Source organism: Haliotis rufescens, unplaced genomic scaffold (assembly GCF_023055435.1).
Source record: "Haliotis rufescens isolate VD_foot unplaced genomic scaffold, xgHalRufe1.0.p SCAF_164, whole genome shotgun sequence".
Classification (NCBI taxonomy): Eukaryota; Metazoa; Mollusca; class Gastropoda; order Lepetellida; family Haliotidae; genus Haliotis; species Haliotis rufescens.
This window is the reverse complement of record NW_025963851.1, coordinates 178,260-197,619: the sequence shown is the minus strand read 5'-3', so window position 1 is coordinate 197,619 and position 19,360 is coordinate 178,260. Positions and strand designations below refer to the sequence as shown.

General features: G+C 41.8%; 1 protein-coding gene across 1 annotated transcript; it reads right to left on the bottom strand.

Annotated features, from left to right (window-relative positions):
• Positions 1-3,344: 3,344 nt before the first annotated feature.
• LOC124126801 (E3 ubiquitin-protein ligase TRIM71-like) lies at positions 3,345-19,281 on the bottom strand. The gene is made up of 4 exons (XM_048397207.1): positions 19,176-19,281; positions 11,237-11,310; positions 6,501-6,810; positions 3,345-5,731 (listed from the first exon to the last, which is right to left on the bottom strand). The coding sequence occupies exons 1-4, from the start codon at positions 19,279-19,281 to the stop codon at positions 4,041-4,043; spliced, it is 2,181 nt and encodes a 726-aa protein (XP_048253164.1). The 3' UTR covers positions 3,345-4,040.
• Positions 19,282-19,360: the final 79 nt, after the last annotated feature.

The following is a 19,360-nucleotide window of genomic DNA, read 5'->3' as shown; positions in this document are numbered from 1 at the left end:
GAGTAGAGCACTAATGAATCTAGCGACTATAAGATGTGTTGTGAGTAGGGCAGTAATGTATCTCGCGGCTTTTGGTTATGTTGATATCAGGGAAGTTTTGTATCTAGTAGGCTGTCGGATGTGTTGTGAGTAGAGCACTAATGTATCTAGCGACTATTAGATGTGTTGTGAGTAGAGCAGTAATGTATCTCGCGGCTTTTGGTTATGTTGATATCAGGGCAGTTATATATCTAGTAGGCTATTGGATGTGTTGTGAGTAGGATAGTAATGTATCTAGCGGCTGTCGGATGTGTTGTGAGTAGAGCAGTAATGTGTCTAGCAGCTATTGGATGTGTTGGGAGCATAGAAGTAATGCATTTAGCGGCTATTGGTTTTGTCTAGCAGTTATATCGAGTAGGCTAGGTAAGGCAGTAATAAATGTACTGGCTATAGGATGTGTTGTGAATAGGGCTGTAACGTATCTAGCGGCTGTTTGGTGAATTTTGAGTAGGCAGTAATGTATTTATCGGCTTTTGCATGTGTTTTGAGTAGGGCAGTAATGTATCTAGCAGCTATTGGATGTGTTGTGAGTTGCGCAGTAACGTGTCTAGCGACTATTGGGTGTGTTGTGAGTAGGGCAAAAATGTATATAATATATGCTTTCGGCGGTGTTGTGAGTAGGGCAGTAATGTATCTAGTGACAATTGGATGTGTTGTGAATAGGACAGTAACGGATCTAGCGCCTATTAAATATTTTGTGAGCAGGCCAATAATGTATATATTATTTGCTATTGGATGTGTTGTGAGTAGGGCATTAATGTATGTAGTGGTTATTGGATGTGTTGTTAGCAGGACAATAATTTGTATAGTATAAGCTATTGGATGTACATTGTATTGTGAGTAGGGCAGTAATGTATTTAGCGGCTATTGGTTTTGTTGAGATCAGGGCAGTTATATATCTAGTAGGCTATTGGATGTGTTGTGAGCAATGCAGTAGTGTATCTAGAGGCTATTGGTTATGTTAAGATCAGGGCAATTATATATCTAGTAGGCTATTGGATGTGTTGTGAGCAATGCAGTAGTGTATCAAGAGGCTATTGGTTATGTTAAGATCAGGGCAGTTATATATCTAGTAGGCTATTGGATGTGTTGTGAGCAATGCAGTAGTGTATCTAGAGGCTATTGGTTATGTTAAGATCAGGGCAATTATATATCTAGTAGGCTATTGGATGTGTTGTGAGCAATGCAGTAGTGTATCTAGAGGCTATTGGTTATGTTAAGATCAGGGCAGTTATATATCTAGTAGGCTATTGGATGTGTTGTGAGTAGGGCGGGTTATGTTTCTTGTGGCTATTGGATGTGTTTTGAGCAGAGCAGTAATGTATATAGTGTAAGCTATTGGATGTGTTGTGAGTAGGGCAGTAATGTATCTAGCCGCTGATGGATGTGTTGTGAGGAGGACAGTAATGTGTCTAGTAGGCTATTGGATATGTTGTGAGCAGAGCAGTAATGCATCTTGCGGCTGTTGGGAATGTTGTGAGCAGTGCAATAATGTATATGGTATTGCCTGTTGGATGTGTTGCGAGCATGACAGTAATATATCTAGTTGGCTATTGGGTGTGTTGTGAGCAGGTCTGCAATGTATGCAGCGGCTAATGGATGTGATGAGAGCATGGCAGTATATTATTTGTTTGCCTATAAGAAGTGATCTGAGCCTGTTAGTAATGTATCTATAGGCTATTGGGTGTGTTGTGATCACTACAGTAATGTATCTAGCGGCTGTAGGATGTGTTGTGAGCAGGGCAGTAATATATGTAGCGGCTATTGGATGTGTTGTGAGCAGGGCACTGATAGATGAATGACTGGAGCCAACGAGCACGTATGCGGGTATGGTGATGGCAGATCTAGAATAAAACCGGAGATTTGCAACCACAATCATAGGTTTCTCGCTTCCCCAAGGGACGCAACTCTGCACAGACACCTGTGCTCCCTGTACGGAATATATCCGTGTGTCCATATATATAAGCACTTAGACATTAACATGCCTTAATGGCTGGTGTAGATATTCTGATATGTCTGTTTGACCACAAACAACAATACTTAACACCATATCATTGTCCATACTTGTACGTGTATACAAAGTGTATGGCCATCAAACGGGGATCATCAGAGAAGCTCTGCGGGAACATGGAGATTCATGGACGTCCCCCAGTCAGCAACATTTCAGTGATATCAGCCTGTATACAAACAGTCGAATATGGGATATGCAGACAACAGGCTTGCAGCACTAACACGGGTCCACGTGTGTCGTGGGCTCTGTTAACAACAATCCTTGCACTCCACTTTCGCGATCGGCGGCGAAGACATACAATCAGTGTTATACGTTGTAACACTCAGTCACCACTATAACAGAGCATGACTGACTCCCTCGGCCTCCCTCACCACAAACTAGAGTTTTGTTTGTTGTTTAATGCCAAACTCTGCAATATGTCAGCTGTAAGACGGCAGTCTGTAAATAATCGGGTCTGGAACAGACAATCCAATGATGGACATCATGAACATCGATCCACGCAATTGGAATACGATTGGGATACGATGATACGATCAACCAAGTCAGTGAGCCTCCAGTGACTCCAGACTCGAGTATTTACGGACCGCCGTTATATGGCTGGGATGTTTCTGTGTCCGGGGTAATACAACAAACAAACTCACCCATGGGATATTAAAACGCGTATATCACTGACAGGTTTATTAAATATACATGAAATATGACTTTCACATTATTGATAGCGGTTATCCTATCAGTCTACAAATTGGTGAAGTTTGTAGGCATCAGTAAATGTAAGAAAAGATCAGATGAGTTATATTATATGATAGTGTCAGATATTGTACATAACATAAATATAACATTTTATTCAAACAAAAAAACTCTAAAAAATCCAGTCTGGTAAAGCTTAGGATACATTTCTTGAAACATGAATAAAACATATAGATTATATAAAAAACCCACCTAACCTTGAAATGTAGCTGCATATTAAAATACACACATTTTCTGCAGTCATTAAATACATACTAAATGTTTATAGAGTACTTAGGTGGATGCCTAAAGCACCAGTAAAAGTATTATCAGCGAGAGATACTGATAGAAACGTTAGTAAACAGTCTTGCTGGATAATGAGTGAGTGAGTGAGTGAATTGGGTTTAACGCCGCTTTTAACAGTATTCCAGTTATATCACAGCGTGTCAGCTTAATGTGGGAGGAAAGCCCGAAGTGATGCAAGCCTCAGTTGTTTACCACTTCGATGAAAACAACGAGCATGGGTATGGTGCTGACAAACCTAGAAACATAATTGGGGTGAACCGAGATTCGAACCCACAATCATAGGTTTCTGGCGTGCCCAAGCGGCGCAACTCTGCACAGAGAATCTCGGCGCCTTAGACGACTGGGCCACTCGTGGTCCCTGCTGGATAATGAAAGTGAACGTGTAGCTATTTGAGTAAGTGCATTATTCAGGGTTCGATTCCTTTACCTTAGAGAACGTATGTTGTACCCTGTGGCGCCGAGATTTGATTGCGTAATTGCGTCCCTTAGACGTGATAGGCACCTACAGTTGTGGGTTTGAATCCCACACTGGCCCTGATTAATTATCTAGGTTTGTCAGCACCGTTTTCGAGCTCGTGGGTTTCTCCAAAGTTGTAAACGTCTACGACCTGCATTAGTCTTGTCTTGTCCCAACATTTAACCGAAAATAGCCACTACAACTAATCTAATAGTTCATTATGTGCTTGTCAGGCGTATGCGGAAACAAACGTTCGCTCGTCCTGCCGATGTCCCACGTTCGGTTGGTCAATGTTCCCCCGTTGTGGTGAGGGTATTGCCCGAATACTGCTAAAAGCGGCGCATTATCATATACACTCATTCACTGTAATCTATGTTCAAATGTGGTTGGCGTTTGGGGTATTTTATACAAAACAAACTGTTCATTTGGGTCACATTTCTGAATTTTCATCACAAAAAGATCCCGGCGACGTGATCCGAGTATGTTTTGCTTCCTGGCGTCTCATTGGGGAATACTGCAGTTGAATACCTTCACAGCATCTCCATAACATTCCGCCACATACAGTTTACAGTCACAGTACATCAAGCCGTATGGATCCTGTAGTCCATCCTGTGACGTCAGCAGGTCTCTGACAAACTCCCCTGCTGGTGTCATTAGTATCACCTTGTGTGCCCAGTAGTCCGCCACCAGGATGTGTCCTGTGCTGGTAGTTGTGATACTCTGTGGTCCTACCAGCCTGCTCCCTCCTGTAGGGGTGTAGGTGAACACAACATCTCCCTCTGGTGTGATATAGCAGACAGAGTGTAAGCCAGCATCTGACACCAGGATGTTGCCCCTGTCTGTAGCACAGAGGAAGCTGGGGTAACGCATCAGGTTCTTCCCAGTGTTGAATGTACTGACTGACCTCATCACTTTCCCCGAAACATCCAGGATATCAACACAGGAAGGATCCCAACAACCTGCTGCTAATGTTGAAGGACTCAAAGCTGTTAGGCATGTGTACTTCTTCTTTGTTGTGACACGTGACTGTAGTACAAGGTCAGGGGTCACCCGTACTATTACAATCTCATTGTGTGACCGGTATGATACAGCCACCTGGTTGTTCCCCAGCCTCGTCACAGAGCTTGGCTTACTTGCAAGATCCAGTTTACTGCATCGTGATATGTTATTCTTTGTGTAGAAGGATTTCAGACATGTATTGCTGTTGTCAGTGACCACCAGTGTCTCCTCACCATCCACAACCAGGACTGTGACGTCATATGGATCTGGCTGCTCCCTGTCGCCATCGACCTTGATGCCGACTGTCTTGTGTAACACCGGCCTGCACATGACGTCAAATGTGCCACTCTGTATTTTACCAAGTTGCGTATCCATGACGTCACAAACGTTCGGTTTAATTCTACCAAGTTTTACATCCTTGTGTAATATCCTCTCATTTATTTCACTCACAAATATAAGTTTTGAATCACGAACACTGTCTGTGAAAGTGACATCCCTGTCTGTTGCCTCTTTGATTGCCCCAGACTGACACATCTGGTAAATGTCAAACATGTCCGTCTCACTCCCAGACTTCAACACTTGGGTGATGTACTCTATATATTGTTGATACATCTGCATGTCTATTTCCCCTGACTTTATCCGCCCCCTCATTTGTCCAGACTGCTTCTCTGTCATCTCATTCAGCTCCTCCAGCAGCTGTTTCTCCTTCTGTTTAATCACGGCCAAGGCTTTCTGTGAGGCCTGTCGAATTTGTGACTTTATTTTGTCTTTGTTGTGGCTGATCGCATCAATCTGTGATTTATGTTGTTGAAGTGATCTGCCCATGTCGTCAAAGCTCTGTGTAATCAACCCCTTATTGTGTGTAAGAACACTTCTCATCTCAGACATCATGGACTGAAAAGTGACCACAGAGTCGCATTTCCTGTGGCATATGACACAACACTTGTGGCATATTGCTTTATTGCAGTCTTTGCAGCAGAAATCCATGACTTCGTTGTGTTCCGCGCACTTCTGTCGTCTAGTGACCTTCACAGCTCCACCAAGGTCAGCAATTACGTGGTTTGACGTACAAGGAAGAGATGCATGCATCTTCACACATCTCTCACAGAGCGGCACATCACAGTCTTGACAGTAGGAGTTGGCCGGATGACTTTCTCCAAAATCCTGGCAGGGATGGCAGCGGTTTTCTGTATCTGAACACGTCAAGGATAAACCTGTCACATCATCAAACGTGCAAACACAATAATGAGATAAAGTTTGTTTAAAGATATATGCCTACACAGGAGGGTGAATCAAGTATAAATGTGAATTCTGATCAGTGCGCTTCAACGTGTTTTCTTTACCCTGGGATAATCAACATGCATAGATGTCGAAACTGAACTCATAAAGGTTTATTCTAGATAATCCTGATTAATATAGGTGACCCTTCAGTTTCTTCTTGATTACTTTTATCAACAATAAACAGTTTACCATCACCATTTTGATGACGCATGAACGTACATAGACTGAACCTGGCTTGGTATTATCTCGGTCATTCAGGAAAGCAAACCTGCTGTGTGATAGCGTCACGGTCCATCTCCTTTAAGATATTCTACTTGGGGTTCTTGGTTTCAGTGGAAACTGAATCGGCGACGTTGTAATTTAAAATAGACGTTTAACATCGCTTTCAAGTTTATTGCACTAATGTCGCGAGGTTCGTGCGGGCTTGTGTGTGCCGTTCCTTTACCAGTCCAGATAAAAAGAGGGTTTTATAGTAGCAGCTCACTGAGATAGTGGAGTTTAACATAGATAAGCACAGTTTACTGAATTTAAAGTCTACCAGTCCCTCTTTTATCCTTTTAATGTCGAGCACCAGGCAGAGTGACAACTAATACCGTCTTTTGGTGAGATGCGGCCAGGGATCTTAGGCCCCTGGGAATAATATTGTCATCTTTCGGTTTCTTCTAGATCACATTTATTTACCATGATCAGTATTTCCCCCACAGGCTAGAGTGTCCAGAAGTCCCTGTATGAGGAAACTGGGCTTGATCTGTTTCACCCACTCCCCCACTGGTTTGTCAGGCTGGGGAACTCGCGTCATCTGACGACAGTAGGGACACGAGATGGACTTGGCTCTGATGGCGTCTTGTCTGGTCTTCAGGAATTTCCCCAGGCAGCCCTTACAGAATGTGTGGCCACAGGTCAGAGTACAGGGGTCTTTGTATCCCTCCGTACATATGGAACAGGTCAAGAAGTTCTCATTCAGACTCTCCAGCTTTCTGGCAGCTGCCATCTGAAACAAAGGAATAACTGTTTAATATCATTCATGTATTTTAGGGACTGATGATTGAATGTTAATAAATTTGTATTGTATGATGTGCAGGTTTGGAAATATTGAATATCTGATAGTTATGACAATATAAGTTATCATTGACAGTAGTGACCAATCATGATGCATGTAAAATGCATCCGAATATTTAACACTGAACAAGTGACTTGAACATGTTGAAAGCAAGGCGGGTTCCTCAGTACTGTCCGTCCTACGTAAATGAGTTAGTGCGTTGTGCTTGACGCTCCTTTATGCAGTCTTTCAGTTATCAGTTTGTTTGTGGTTCTAGATATGTTGGATGGAGTGAGTATGTTTTTACGCCGCTTTTAGCAACATTCCAGCAATATCACGGCAGGGGACACCAGTAATGGGCTTCACACATTGTACCCATGTCGGGAATCAAACCTAGGTCTTGGGCGTGACGAGCTAACGCTTTAACCACTAGGCTACCCGACCGCCAGCAGCACTTGGTGAGTAAAGAAGAAAACATGCCACTTTATAAATAACAACTTCTGGTTTATTGCATTTAGCATTCATATGTTTTAGGGACTGGTAATTGAATGTTAATACATTTTTATTGTGTGATGTGCAGATTTGGAAATACTGAAAATCGTATAATGATGACAATCTAGTTATTATTCACTGTAGTGACCAATCCTGAAGCATGTAAAATGTAACTCAATATTTAACACTGAACAAGTATGTAAAAAGAAACGCAGATTCCTCTGTTCTGTCCGTGCCCTATAAATGAGTTAGTGAGTTGGATTTAAAACCCTTTTGAACAGCCTTCCGGTTAACATTCTAGAAGTTGGCGAGTAAAGAAGAAAAATACAACTTTATACATAATTAGTTTTAGTTTGCATTTGGCGATGTATCGATGTAGATTCTTACACCGTTATCAAGCTGGAGTGTTTATTATTCCAGTTACATCTGGGCGTGTCAGCTTAATGTGGGAGGAAAGCCCGAAGTGATGCATGGCCAAGACGTACACCTCTTTGGCGAAACCCACGAACATGGACATGTTGCTGACAAACCTAGAAACATAACCCGGGCAAACCAGGATTCGAACAGCAAATAGTGGCGCCTCAGATTAACTTCATCACCCGTGCCCCCAGATTGGTGCTTGAAAGCTGGAGCTACTTTATGTTCAAGTGGGGGACACGGAAAGAATAGAACAGAGGCTAGTTTGGGTCCGATAGTGTCAGATTTAAGGGATTAGTTTAACAATAAGCAGGAAAGTGAGAAAGACATTTTGGAAGCACCCCACGCTACATCTGATGTTGAATCAGTGATGTTAAATTTTGAATCAAATACAGAGAAATTTTACAGTAAATTATTTAAAAATTGGAAGTACAATATGTGATATTGGCTTTTTAAACTATAAATATAAATATTTTTATCTCACTATTGGAACACTGGTCACTAGGTTTGTATGGTTGTTTATTATAAGGATAAGGTTAATTGTGACTGGAGAATAGCAAGATTTTGTTTCTCTGAAATAATTGGAGTCTTTGAAAAAGAAATAAGAGTGACTTAATGTTTTAACCAATGGCTAGTCGCATTCTGAGACTTAGTCACATTTCGTAGTGCAGATAGCCCATGCAATGTGGTCATTTTGTTTTTAAAAAAGGTAAAACTGTTTAGGGGAAATATATACCTCATTTCACTGAACTTAACAAGTCTATATTTTGTAAGAATAAACTATTGCGCATTAATAGATTATCTCCTTTAGCTATATGCTTAGTTTTGAGCTTTGTCACACACTGACCTTGCAATGCTGTACATCGTATCTTATTCAAGCTGTATCACTGCGAGTGAGTTATTATCTCCCTGGTCCGAACAGCTCTATTGCGTACGACCTTTGCAATGTGTCGTATGTTATTCAGGCAGCCATGGAGAAAGCTTATGTCATGCCTGTCGCGCACTCAATCTTAAGCTGCTACTGCAACTTATTGTTCAACACGATTAAATACCAGGCCTATATAAAGTATGACTTTGTTCAATAAACAGAATGCGTAAAACAACGGGTTTGAAATCAGAAATTTGTAAGTAGTTGTCTTCATAATCACATGTATGGCGCTTGCTGTGCAGAGTTGAGCACAGTATTGTTTAAAGTAGTTCACTGTATGTAATGTATGATTCATACCGTTTCATGCGGCGGTTTACGGTTCTGCAACATTTATTGCTCTGATAGTATTTTTATCTTCCGGCAGAGATTATACATCGGTATATATACTTTGCTTCTAGATACATAGCAAATCAACAGGTTGGTCTGTAGTTCGCAATTATTTTCCTAAAACATAATATAGTTGCATGCTATATTCACGATGTTTGAATATTGTAACATTCTTCTAAACATATTTCAAATCTAAACCGAAAGTAATCACAAAACAAACCCAGTTAACCAAACGGAACCGTACCGAGAGTGAGGGAGGGAGTTGGGTTTAACGCCGTTTTGAATAGTATTCCACTTATATCCGTGTCAGCTTGATGGAGGAAAGCCCGAAGTGATGCAGGTATCAGACGTTCACCACTTCGGTGAAACCCACGAGCACAACAAAATCGGGGCGAACCGGGATTCAAATACACTGTCATAGGTTTCTGACGTGCCCAAGGGACACAACTCTGCATTGCGAATTGCAGCGCCAGTACACAACTGTAGCAAACTATCATACAACCAAGAGGTTTTAGTTGAGATATGTATTGCATAACATTCCATAAAGAAATAGTGGCAATATTACACTGTGACAAAATACAAAATATACGCACAATAAGTGACAATTAAAACACACAGGTACATTCAATATGCAAAGGAGGTAGATTATAACAATTATATATTAAAGCAAGTGTATTATAATGATATGGAATGAATATGGGAATTGAGCAAAACTATGGTAATGTTGTACATACAAGGAATGTTTTTTGTAATTGTTGATATGACAACAGATCTTGGAAGTTTCTGGACAACTATTATTAAAATTATTAAGCACTGTTCCTTTTAACAGAGTGTCCCAAATTTTTTATCATGATTGAGGATTATATGTGATTCTATTTCTTGGCTGTATTTTATTCAAGACTGTGCCAATTTCTCGGCTGCCACTGCTGTACAGTCCTGGCCAAGCTCGGTCTGTGACGTAGGTGTAGAAACGTTAACGGAGACCATACAGGCGGATTCGTCTTGCAACGGCCCTTCTGCTGACTGGATGTCCAAGGCTGTTTGCAGATGATTACGTCACACTTAGGACTCTGGACAAAAGGTGGATCACCTGTAAATACCGGTCTTCCTGTGGGGTCGTGACCTTGGTCTTCTACTCCTCGGCCTGTCTGCAGTACTGCCAGTTTGCCTGTGACGTGTGACAAGTCTGGCGATGGTGCATTTGAAGCGACCGATGATCCTGGCAACGTGTTCCTGCGTCGCTCCCATTTGCACCATACCGATGGCTCTCTCCCTCTGCTCTGCTGTTAGTCGAGGAATGTTCATTCTTGTAAACGGTCTCATGTGATGAGAGAGTACAATCCTGCTCATGTTTTATACCAGATTTTCCTACGGGTAAATTTGTGCACATTTTGCGATTGTTAGTGATTAAATTCACTTTTCTCGCAAATCACGTAAAGCACGTGCACATGTTCACAGGGAATAGGTTAATTGCATTCCAGCTGTGTGTTCCCAACTGTTTTCGTGCTGTTTGGCAAACTTGTTGAAAACTGACAACCATTATTTATTTTCACATTTCATTGACACTCCACTCTGCACTGGACCGGGAAAGAAACAGGATAAGTAATTTAAAGGTTCAGTGATTGTAACCACTCAGATACACCCAAGGGGATTCACCAGGGTGTCAGTTTGTCATCAAGGGTGAACAATAAACAGAACAATAAACAGACCTCACACCCGCCTGTGTCATCATGTTTTGTGTACATCTGCACACATTCTTAGCTATGACAATGGAGCCCCCAGTGAAGCCCTATTGACAGCTGATATTGGTGACATATACAATTGTGATAACATCTGACGATCCCAGCCTTTCACTGTGGCCTACTTTCATGACCAACTCGTACCAACCAACCAACCCTATCATGTATGACTGGTCCCTGTACAGGTATTGAATTTTAGAAATTTCACACCTTTTTCACATTTGTTTCGATGGGTAATCGACACTTGTAGACGAGTAAATTATTTTTACAATCTAAAGCAAATGTAACTCAATTTCGACCTGGGTTAGAGTAGATTCCCAGCACTCGATGTGACGAAACTGACCAGTTTCACACAGTGGATGGTTATTTCTGAAAAACAGTCGACCTCTCCAGTTTGAGGAACTATTTTATGTTCTGCAGAATGCCACGAATCTCTCCCACCTGTATGTCTTTGTAGTGTAACACTCCAACTTACCTTGTGTCCCGACAATCGTCTCTGCACCCGCGACAGTGTGACGAAGTGACGCAATGCGGGCTGGGAAAGGTTTGCTGATAAGCACGGGAACAAGTCGAAATAAATTATATCAGGTTCACGACAGACTCCTTGGTCATGTGGCAGTCATGTGGTGGTCGAGGTCACATCGTACTGAGACCACCCTAGTGTTGGAATGAGTTTTCCGCTGACCTAACCAGCTAATCAGATACCCTGTCCCCATGTTATGCCTCCCATAGCAACGTTTTGGAAATGTCATCTATAGATCTTAAAAAAAATATTTGGAGAAAAACGCATGATGTGAGTCGGCGCTACTCCAACCTACAGATGTACCCACACATGGGCTATTGATTACGCCATGGAAACATTAGAGAACCTGGTTGTCAGATGCCAGACACGGACGTTGATGTGATCAACCAGTACGATAAACGATAAACGTGGTGTCACGATCCGATAAATATGTAAATGAGGTCACCTAGCAGGAAGTACTTTTAGTCAGCTCAATGAGATCCCAGCAAACAGGGGCGGTCGGGTAGCCTAGTGGTTAAAGCGTTCGCTCGTCACGCCGAAGACATGGGTTCGACTCCCGACATGGGTACAATGTGTGAAGCCCATTTCTGGTGTCCCCCGTCGTGATATTGCTAGCATATTGCTAAAGCGGCGCAAAAACATACCAACTCACTCACTCCCAGCAAACAATTCTCCTTTGTTAAAACGTTGTATTTTCGTTGCTACAACGTTGTGAGGTTACGTTGTCACAACGTATATCTGTAGACTCCATGGCCAGATTGGTTGTTACAATGTTGTGAGGTTACGTTGTCACAACGTATATCTGTAAATTCTATGGCCAGATTGGTTGCTACAACGTTGTGAGGTTAAGTTGTCACAACGTATATCTGTAGACTCTATGGCCAGATTGGTTGCTAAAACGTTGTGAGGTTACGTTGTCACAACGTATTTCTGTAGACTCTATGGCCAGATTGGTTGCTACAACGTTGTGAGGTTACGTTGTCACTGCGTATATCTGTAGACTCCATGGACAGATTGGTTGCTTCAACGTTATGAGGTTACGTTATCACAACGTATATCTGTAGACGCTATGGCCAGATTGGTTGCTTCAACGTTGTGAGGTTACGTTGTCACAACGTATATCTGTAGACTCCATGGCCAGATTGGTTGCTACAACGTTGTGAGGTCACGTTGTCACAACCTATATCTGTAGACTCCATGGCCAGATTGGTTGCTACAACGTTGTGAGGTCACGTTGTCACAACGTATATCTGCAGACTACTAGATTGGTTGCTACAACGTTGTTATGTTACGTTGTCACAACGTACATCTGTAGACTCCATGGCCAGATTGGTTGCTACAACATTGTGACGTTATGTTGTCACAACGTATATCTGTAGACTCAATGGCCAGATTGGTTGCTACAACGTTGTGAGGTAACGTTGTCACAACATATATCTGTAGACTGCATGGCCAGATTGGTTCCTACAACGTTGTGAGGTTACGTTGTCACAACGTATATCTGTAGGGTCCCAGATTGGTTGCTACAACGTTGTGAGGTTACGTTGTCACAACGTTTATCTGTAGACTCTATGGCCAGATTGGTTGCTACAACGTTGTTAGGTTACGTTGTCACAACGTATATCTGTAGACTCCATGGCCGGATTGGTTGCTACAACGTTGTTAGGTTACGTTGTCACAACGTATATCTGTAGACTCTATGGCCAGATTGGTTGCTACAACGTTGTGAGGTTACGTTGTCACAACGTATATTTGTAGACTCAATGGCCAGATTGGTTGCTACAACGTTGTGAGGTTATGTTGTCACAACGTAAATCTGTAGACTCCATGGCCAGATTGGTTCAGTGATATACAGACGTACGTCCCTGGGTATGACGGAGTAGTTGCTGTAAGGCTATCACGACCCAACTATGTTGACCTATCTGTGGTCTGTACACTCCTTCCATCCACCAATAAGAATGTGTGTGCCTATCAAGAACGATTGAAGGAAACATTCGACAGTGTTGATGAACTCTCACAAACCAGTCATACTATCCTGTGCGGCGACTTCAACACAGACATAACAAATAATCAAAACTCGCATCGATCACGCCTACTCATAGATTATCTGTCTGTGCGGAATATGGTATCTTCCTATGACAGCGGTAAAGTAGTAGGACAACTGATGACATGGAGGAACAAGAACTCCACACAATCGTCCATAATTGACTATGTATTTGTACCTCAACATCTACAACCATCTGTCAACAAGACACGTATATATGATTCAACTCCTTTCGATGTGTCTGACCACTTCCCTGTTATAGTGTCAATACATGATGACAAGCTAAACAGCACTACATGTAAAGCGGACATACCGTCGACTCCATACAAATGGACAAAAGCTAGTCACTTAGAACTAAGTATGTATGAAGCCGAGGTTCACAGATTGCTTGTAGATGTAATGCTTGACACTGGGAATATAGGAGCTGATGTAATAGAGAGTTATTTTGACTCGATTGTAAGCGCACTAAAGCCGTCTGCTGCTAAGTTCATACCACGCGGACACTATAGAGCTCACCTGAAACCTTACTGGAAGAGTTCAAACCTTGACCTCTATCATTACAAGATGCGCCAGGCGAAAAGATTGTGGTCAGCAGAAGACAGGCCTCGGGGTGCCGGTAACGACTCGTATACCCTATACAAACAGGCTAAATGTGACTTCCGACGTTGCAAAAGATAGGCTGAGAGACAATGGAATAAAGAAAAATATATTGAAATAAACTCAGCATGTGAAGTAGATATTGCTGAATTCTACAGGATTGTAAAGAAACAAAGACAATCTAAGACTGTAAATACACACCTCAAGTACAAAGAACTCTGTTGCAATACACCATCAGAGGTGTGCAACTTGTGGGCAGACTACTATGCAGATTTATTATCACCATTCGACCGGCCGGAGTTTGACAACGACTTTCGTGTTGAGACGGACTCTAGAATAAACAACATCTCAAAGATACCACTTCTGGACGATGATCCTATACTGAAGAGAGACATAGAAATACACGAACTAAAACGACTGAAACAAAGCTTAAAAATGAGAAAGTCATCAGGACCGGACCAAATCACAAATGAACATATCTATTTCGCTGGAGATACGCTTCTAAAACACTTAACTCAACTGTTTAACATGATGATACGAACATGCTACAGCCCTGCACTGTTGAGATCTGGAACAATTATTCCAATACATAAAGGAAACAATAAGGACAGATCGGATCCTGCAAATTACAGAGGTATCACTCTGACGTCAGTGGTGGGAAAACTGTTCGAAAAGATCCTATTAGAGAGAATTGAGAGACATATCAAATATATGGAGCCCGACTTCCCACATAGATTACAATGTGGCTTCAGGCGAGAACACGGTGCAAACATAGCTACCTACATACTCAAAGAAGTCATATATTTCTATACGGAAAGGTCTTCCAACGTATACACTGTGTTTCTTGATAATGAGAAAGCGTTTGATCGCATCTGGCACAATGGACTACTCCTAAAATTATTCATCCTTGGTGTGCAAGGGAAAGCCTGGCATATCATACGTCAGTCGTATCACGAATCTACTGCATGTGTCAAATATGCCGGTGAGACAAGTCGAACGTTCCCAATCGGACAAGGTGTAGGCCAAGGACGTGTCTTATCCGCCTGGATGTTCCTTGTGTATATTAACGAGCTTATAACCCGCCTTGACCATTTGAAACAAGGTGTTATGCTTGGACGTGATCACTTCCCAGTTGTCCTACTCGCGGATGACACAACTCTCATAAGCTCAACAAGTAGTGGCATATGCATGTCCTTACAGACTGTACATCAATATGCTTGCCAATGGAGATTGACATATAATGCAAGAAAAAGCTGTGTTCTGGTGTTTAAAGGTGGAAACAAAATCAACCAACCAGGTTCTTTTAGACTAGGTAACCATATACTGGAAATGAAATCGAACACAATATATGCAGGTTCTATTATCAGTACTCATTTAGAATCCGAAAGGACCAGGAGAGCTTGCGCTAAGGCGAGGACGAATTTGAATTCCCTGAGAGATATTGGTCTAAGAGCAGGTGGTCTGAACCCAGTCTGCTGTATGAACATATGGCGTAGAGTAATAATTCCAGGTGCCTTCTACGCGTGTGAACTATGGTCAAATATGTCTAAGACAGAACACAATGAAATTGAAAAACTCCAGCGCTACTTTGCACGTAATGTACAAAATTTTCATGTAAGATCTTCGACCGTTGCAACTATTCAGACGCTGGGATTGTGGACAATGACATCCGTGATTGACAAAATGAAGCTGATGTTCCTTGGGAGGATGTGTAGAAGCAGCCACAGATATGCCCCGAAAAAGGTGTTCTATTTCAAGTGTGCTCAATATATAACAGGCAGTGACAAAAGTAAGTCTGTAACACATGATCTACTCAATGTGGCAAAGAAATATGAATTATGGACCATAATAGTTCACTTTATGAAAACTAACCAGTTTCAATCCAAGGATGTGTGGAACAAAACCGTACAGACTAAAATAAAAGAACATGAAACTGCTCATTGGCACACGAGTCTGCGAGATCACCCTGAATTAAACAGATTTATTAAAATTCACAGTAAGCACAGTAGACTGTGGAATATGTGTATTCTGTACAATATACCAACTAGACCAATGTATGCACTTGTGAAACTAGGAACACTACCAATAACACCTGGACAGTGTTTAATGTGTGATGAGGAGTGCGATGACATAATAAAGCACCAACTGCTATGTTGTACAGCTTTAGCTGATGCAAGGAACAACCTCTATGAACATCTATTTGACTCTTTAAACCTCGAACAATACATGCGTATTGAGGACTGTGCAGATGACGAAGTCAAACTTGTGACATTGCTAGGTGGTATAACCCCTATTGTAGAGGATATGAGCCTTGACAGATGGGCTGAATTCATATCTTCTGTATCACGAGACATAAGCTCCTGGAACCTGCGATCACTGCTCTATCTATAGACAGTATATCTCATACCAGGACCAGGACATGTAAATATTCAGTATTGCCAATTTCTCTGCATAATATAATGTTCGTGTAAATATGCTGTGTTAACATGATTCCAAATGTATATCACTCTCCGAAATTAATGGAGGAAATAAAGATCATTCATTCATTCATTCATTCGTTGTCACAACGTACATCTGTAGACTCCATGGCCAGATTGGTTGCTACAACATTGTGACGTTATGTTGTCACAACGTATATCTGTAGACTCCATGGCCAGATTGGTTGCTACAACGTTGTGAGGTTACGTTGTCACAACGTATATCTGTAGACTCTATGGCCAGATTGGTTGCTACAACGTTGTGAGGTTACGTTGTCACAGCATATATCCATAGACTGCACTTCCAGATTGGTTGCTACAACGTTGTGAGGTTATGTTGTCACAACGTATATCTGTAGGGTCCCAGATTGGTTCCTACAACGTTGTGAGGTTATGTTGGCACAACATATATCAGTAGACTTCCAGATTGGTTGCTACAACGTTGTGAGGTTACGTTGTCACAACGTATATCTGTAGACTCTATGGCCAGATTGGTTGCTACAACGTTGTGAGGTTACGTTGTCACAACGTTTATCTGTAGACTCTACGGCCAGATTGGTTCCTACAACGTTGTGAGGTTACGTTGTCACAACATATATCTGTAGACTCCATGGCCAGATTGGTTGCTACAACGTTGTTAGGGTACTTTGTCACAACGTATATCTGTAGACTCCATGGCCAGATTGGTTGCTACAACGTTGTGAGGTTACGTTGTCACAACGTATATTTGTAGACTCCATGGCCAGATTGGTTGCTACAACGTTGTGAGGTTACGTTGCCACAACGTATATCTGTAGACTCTATGGCCAGATTGGTTGCTACAACGTTGTGAGGTTATGTTGTTACAACGTATATCTGTAGACTTCCAGATTGGTTGCTACAACGTTGTTATGTTACGTTGGCACAACGTACATCTGTAGACTCCATGGCCAGATTGGTTGCTACAACATTGTGACGTTATGTTCTCACAACGTATATCTGTAGACTCCATGGCCAGATTGGTTGCTACAACGTTGTGAGGTTACGTTGTCACAACGTATATCTGTAGACTCTATGGCCAGATTGGTTGCTACAACGTTGTGAGGTTACGTTGTCACATCATATATCCGTAGACTGCATGGCCAGATTTGTTGCTACAACGTTGTGAGGTTACGTTGTCACAACGTATATCTGTAGGGTCCCAGATTGGTTGCTACAACGTTGTGAGGTTACGTTGTCACAACGTTTATCTGTAGACTCTATGGCCAGATTGGTTGCTACAACGTTGTTAGGTTACGTTGTCACAACGTATATCTGTAGACTCCATGGCCAGATTGGTTGCTACAACGTTGTTAGGTTACGTTGTCACAACGTATATCTGTAGACTCTATGGCCAGATTGGTTGCTACAACGTTGTGAGGTTACGTTGTCACATCATATATCCGTAGACTGCATGGCCAGATTGGTTGCTACAACGTTGTGAGGTTATGTTGTCACAACGTATATCTGTAGGGTCCCAGATTGGTTGCTACAACGTTGTGAGGTTACGTTGTCACAACGTTTATCTGTAGACTCTATGGCCAGATTGGTTGCTACAACGTTGTTATGTTACGTTGTCACAACGTATATCTGTAGACTCCATGGCCAGATTGGTTGCTACAACGTTGAATGAATGAATGAATCTACTGATATATGTTGTGCCAACATAACCTCACAACGTTGTAGGAACCAATCTGGGACCCTACAGATATACGTTGTGACAACATAACCTCACAACGTTGTAGCAACCAATCTGGAAGTGCAGTCTATGGATATACGTTGTGACAACGTAACCTCACAACGTTGTAGCAACCAATCTGGCCATAGAGTCTACAGATATACGTTGTGACAACGTAACCTCACAACGTTGTAGCAACCAATCTGGCCATGGAGTCTACAGATATACGTTGTGACAACATAACGTCACAATGTTGTAGCAACCAATCTGGCCATAGAGTCTACAGATGTACGTTGTGACAACGAATGAATGAATGAATGAATGATCTTTATTTCCTCCATTAATTTCGGAGAGTGATATACATTTGGAATCATGTTAACACAGCATATTTACACGAACATTATATTATGCAGAGAAATTGGCAATACTGAATATTTACATGTCCTGGTCCTGGTATGAGATATACTGTCTATAGATAGAGCAGTGATCGCAGGTTCCAGGAGCTTATGTCTCGTGATACAGAAGATATGAATTCAGCCCATCTGTCAAGGCTCATATCCTCTACAATAGGGGTTATACCACCTAGCAATGTCACAAGTTTGACTTCGTCATCTGCACAGTCCTCAATACGCATGTATTGTTCGAGGTTTAAAGAGTCAAATATATGTTCATAGAGGTTGTTCCTTGCATCAGCTAAAGCTGTACAACATAGCAGTTGGTGCTTTATTATGTCATCGCACTCCTCATCACACATTAAACACTGTCCAGGTGTTATTGGTAGTGTTCCTAGTTTCACAAGTGCATACATAGGTCTAGTTGGTATATTGTACAGAATACACATATTCCACAGTCTATGAGGTACAAGCTTACTGTGAATTTTAATAAATCTGTTTAATTCAGGGTGATCTCGCAGACTCGTGTGCCAATGAGCAGTTTCATGTTCTTTTATTTTAGTCTGTACGGTTTTGTTCCACACATCCTTGGATTGAAACTGGTTAGTTTTCATAAAGTGAACTATTATGGTCCATAATTCATATTTCTTTGCCACATTGAGTAGATCATGTGTTACAGACTTACTTTTGTCACTGCCTGTTATATATTGAGCACACTTGAAATAGAACACCTTTTTCGGGGCATATCTGTAGCTGCTTCTACACATCCTCCCAAGGAACATCAGCTTCATTTTGTCAATCACGGATGTCATTGTCCACAATCCCAGCGTCTGAATAGTTGCAACGGTCGAAGATCTTACATGAAAATTT

Bases quoted from the DNA above. Each gene is read 5' to 3' on its own strand.
- LOC124126801 (XM_048397207.1), bottom strand. From the start codon at position 19,281: ATGAAGCTGATGTTCCTTGGGAGGATGTGTAGAAGCAGCTACAGATAT. The intron at 6,811-11,236 runs GTAAGTTGGAGT...CCTTTGTTTCAG, and splicing joins GACGATTGTCGGGACACAAG to ATGGCAGCTGCCAGAAAGCT. The intron at 5,732-6,500 runs GTAAATAAATGT...TGACGTGTTCAG, and splicing joins TGGGGGAAATACTGATCATG to ATACAGAAAACCGCTGCCAT.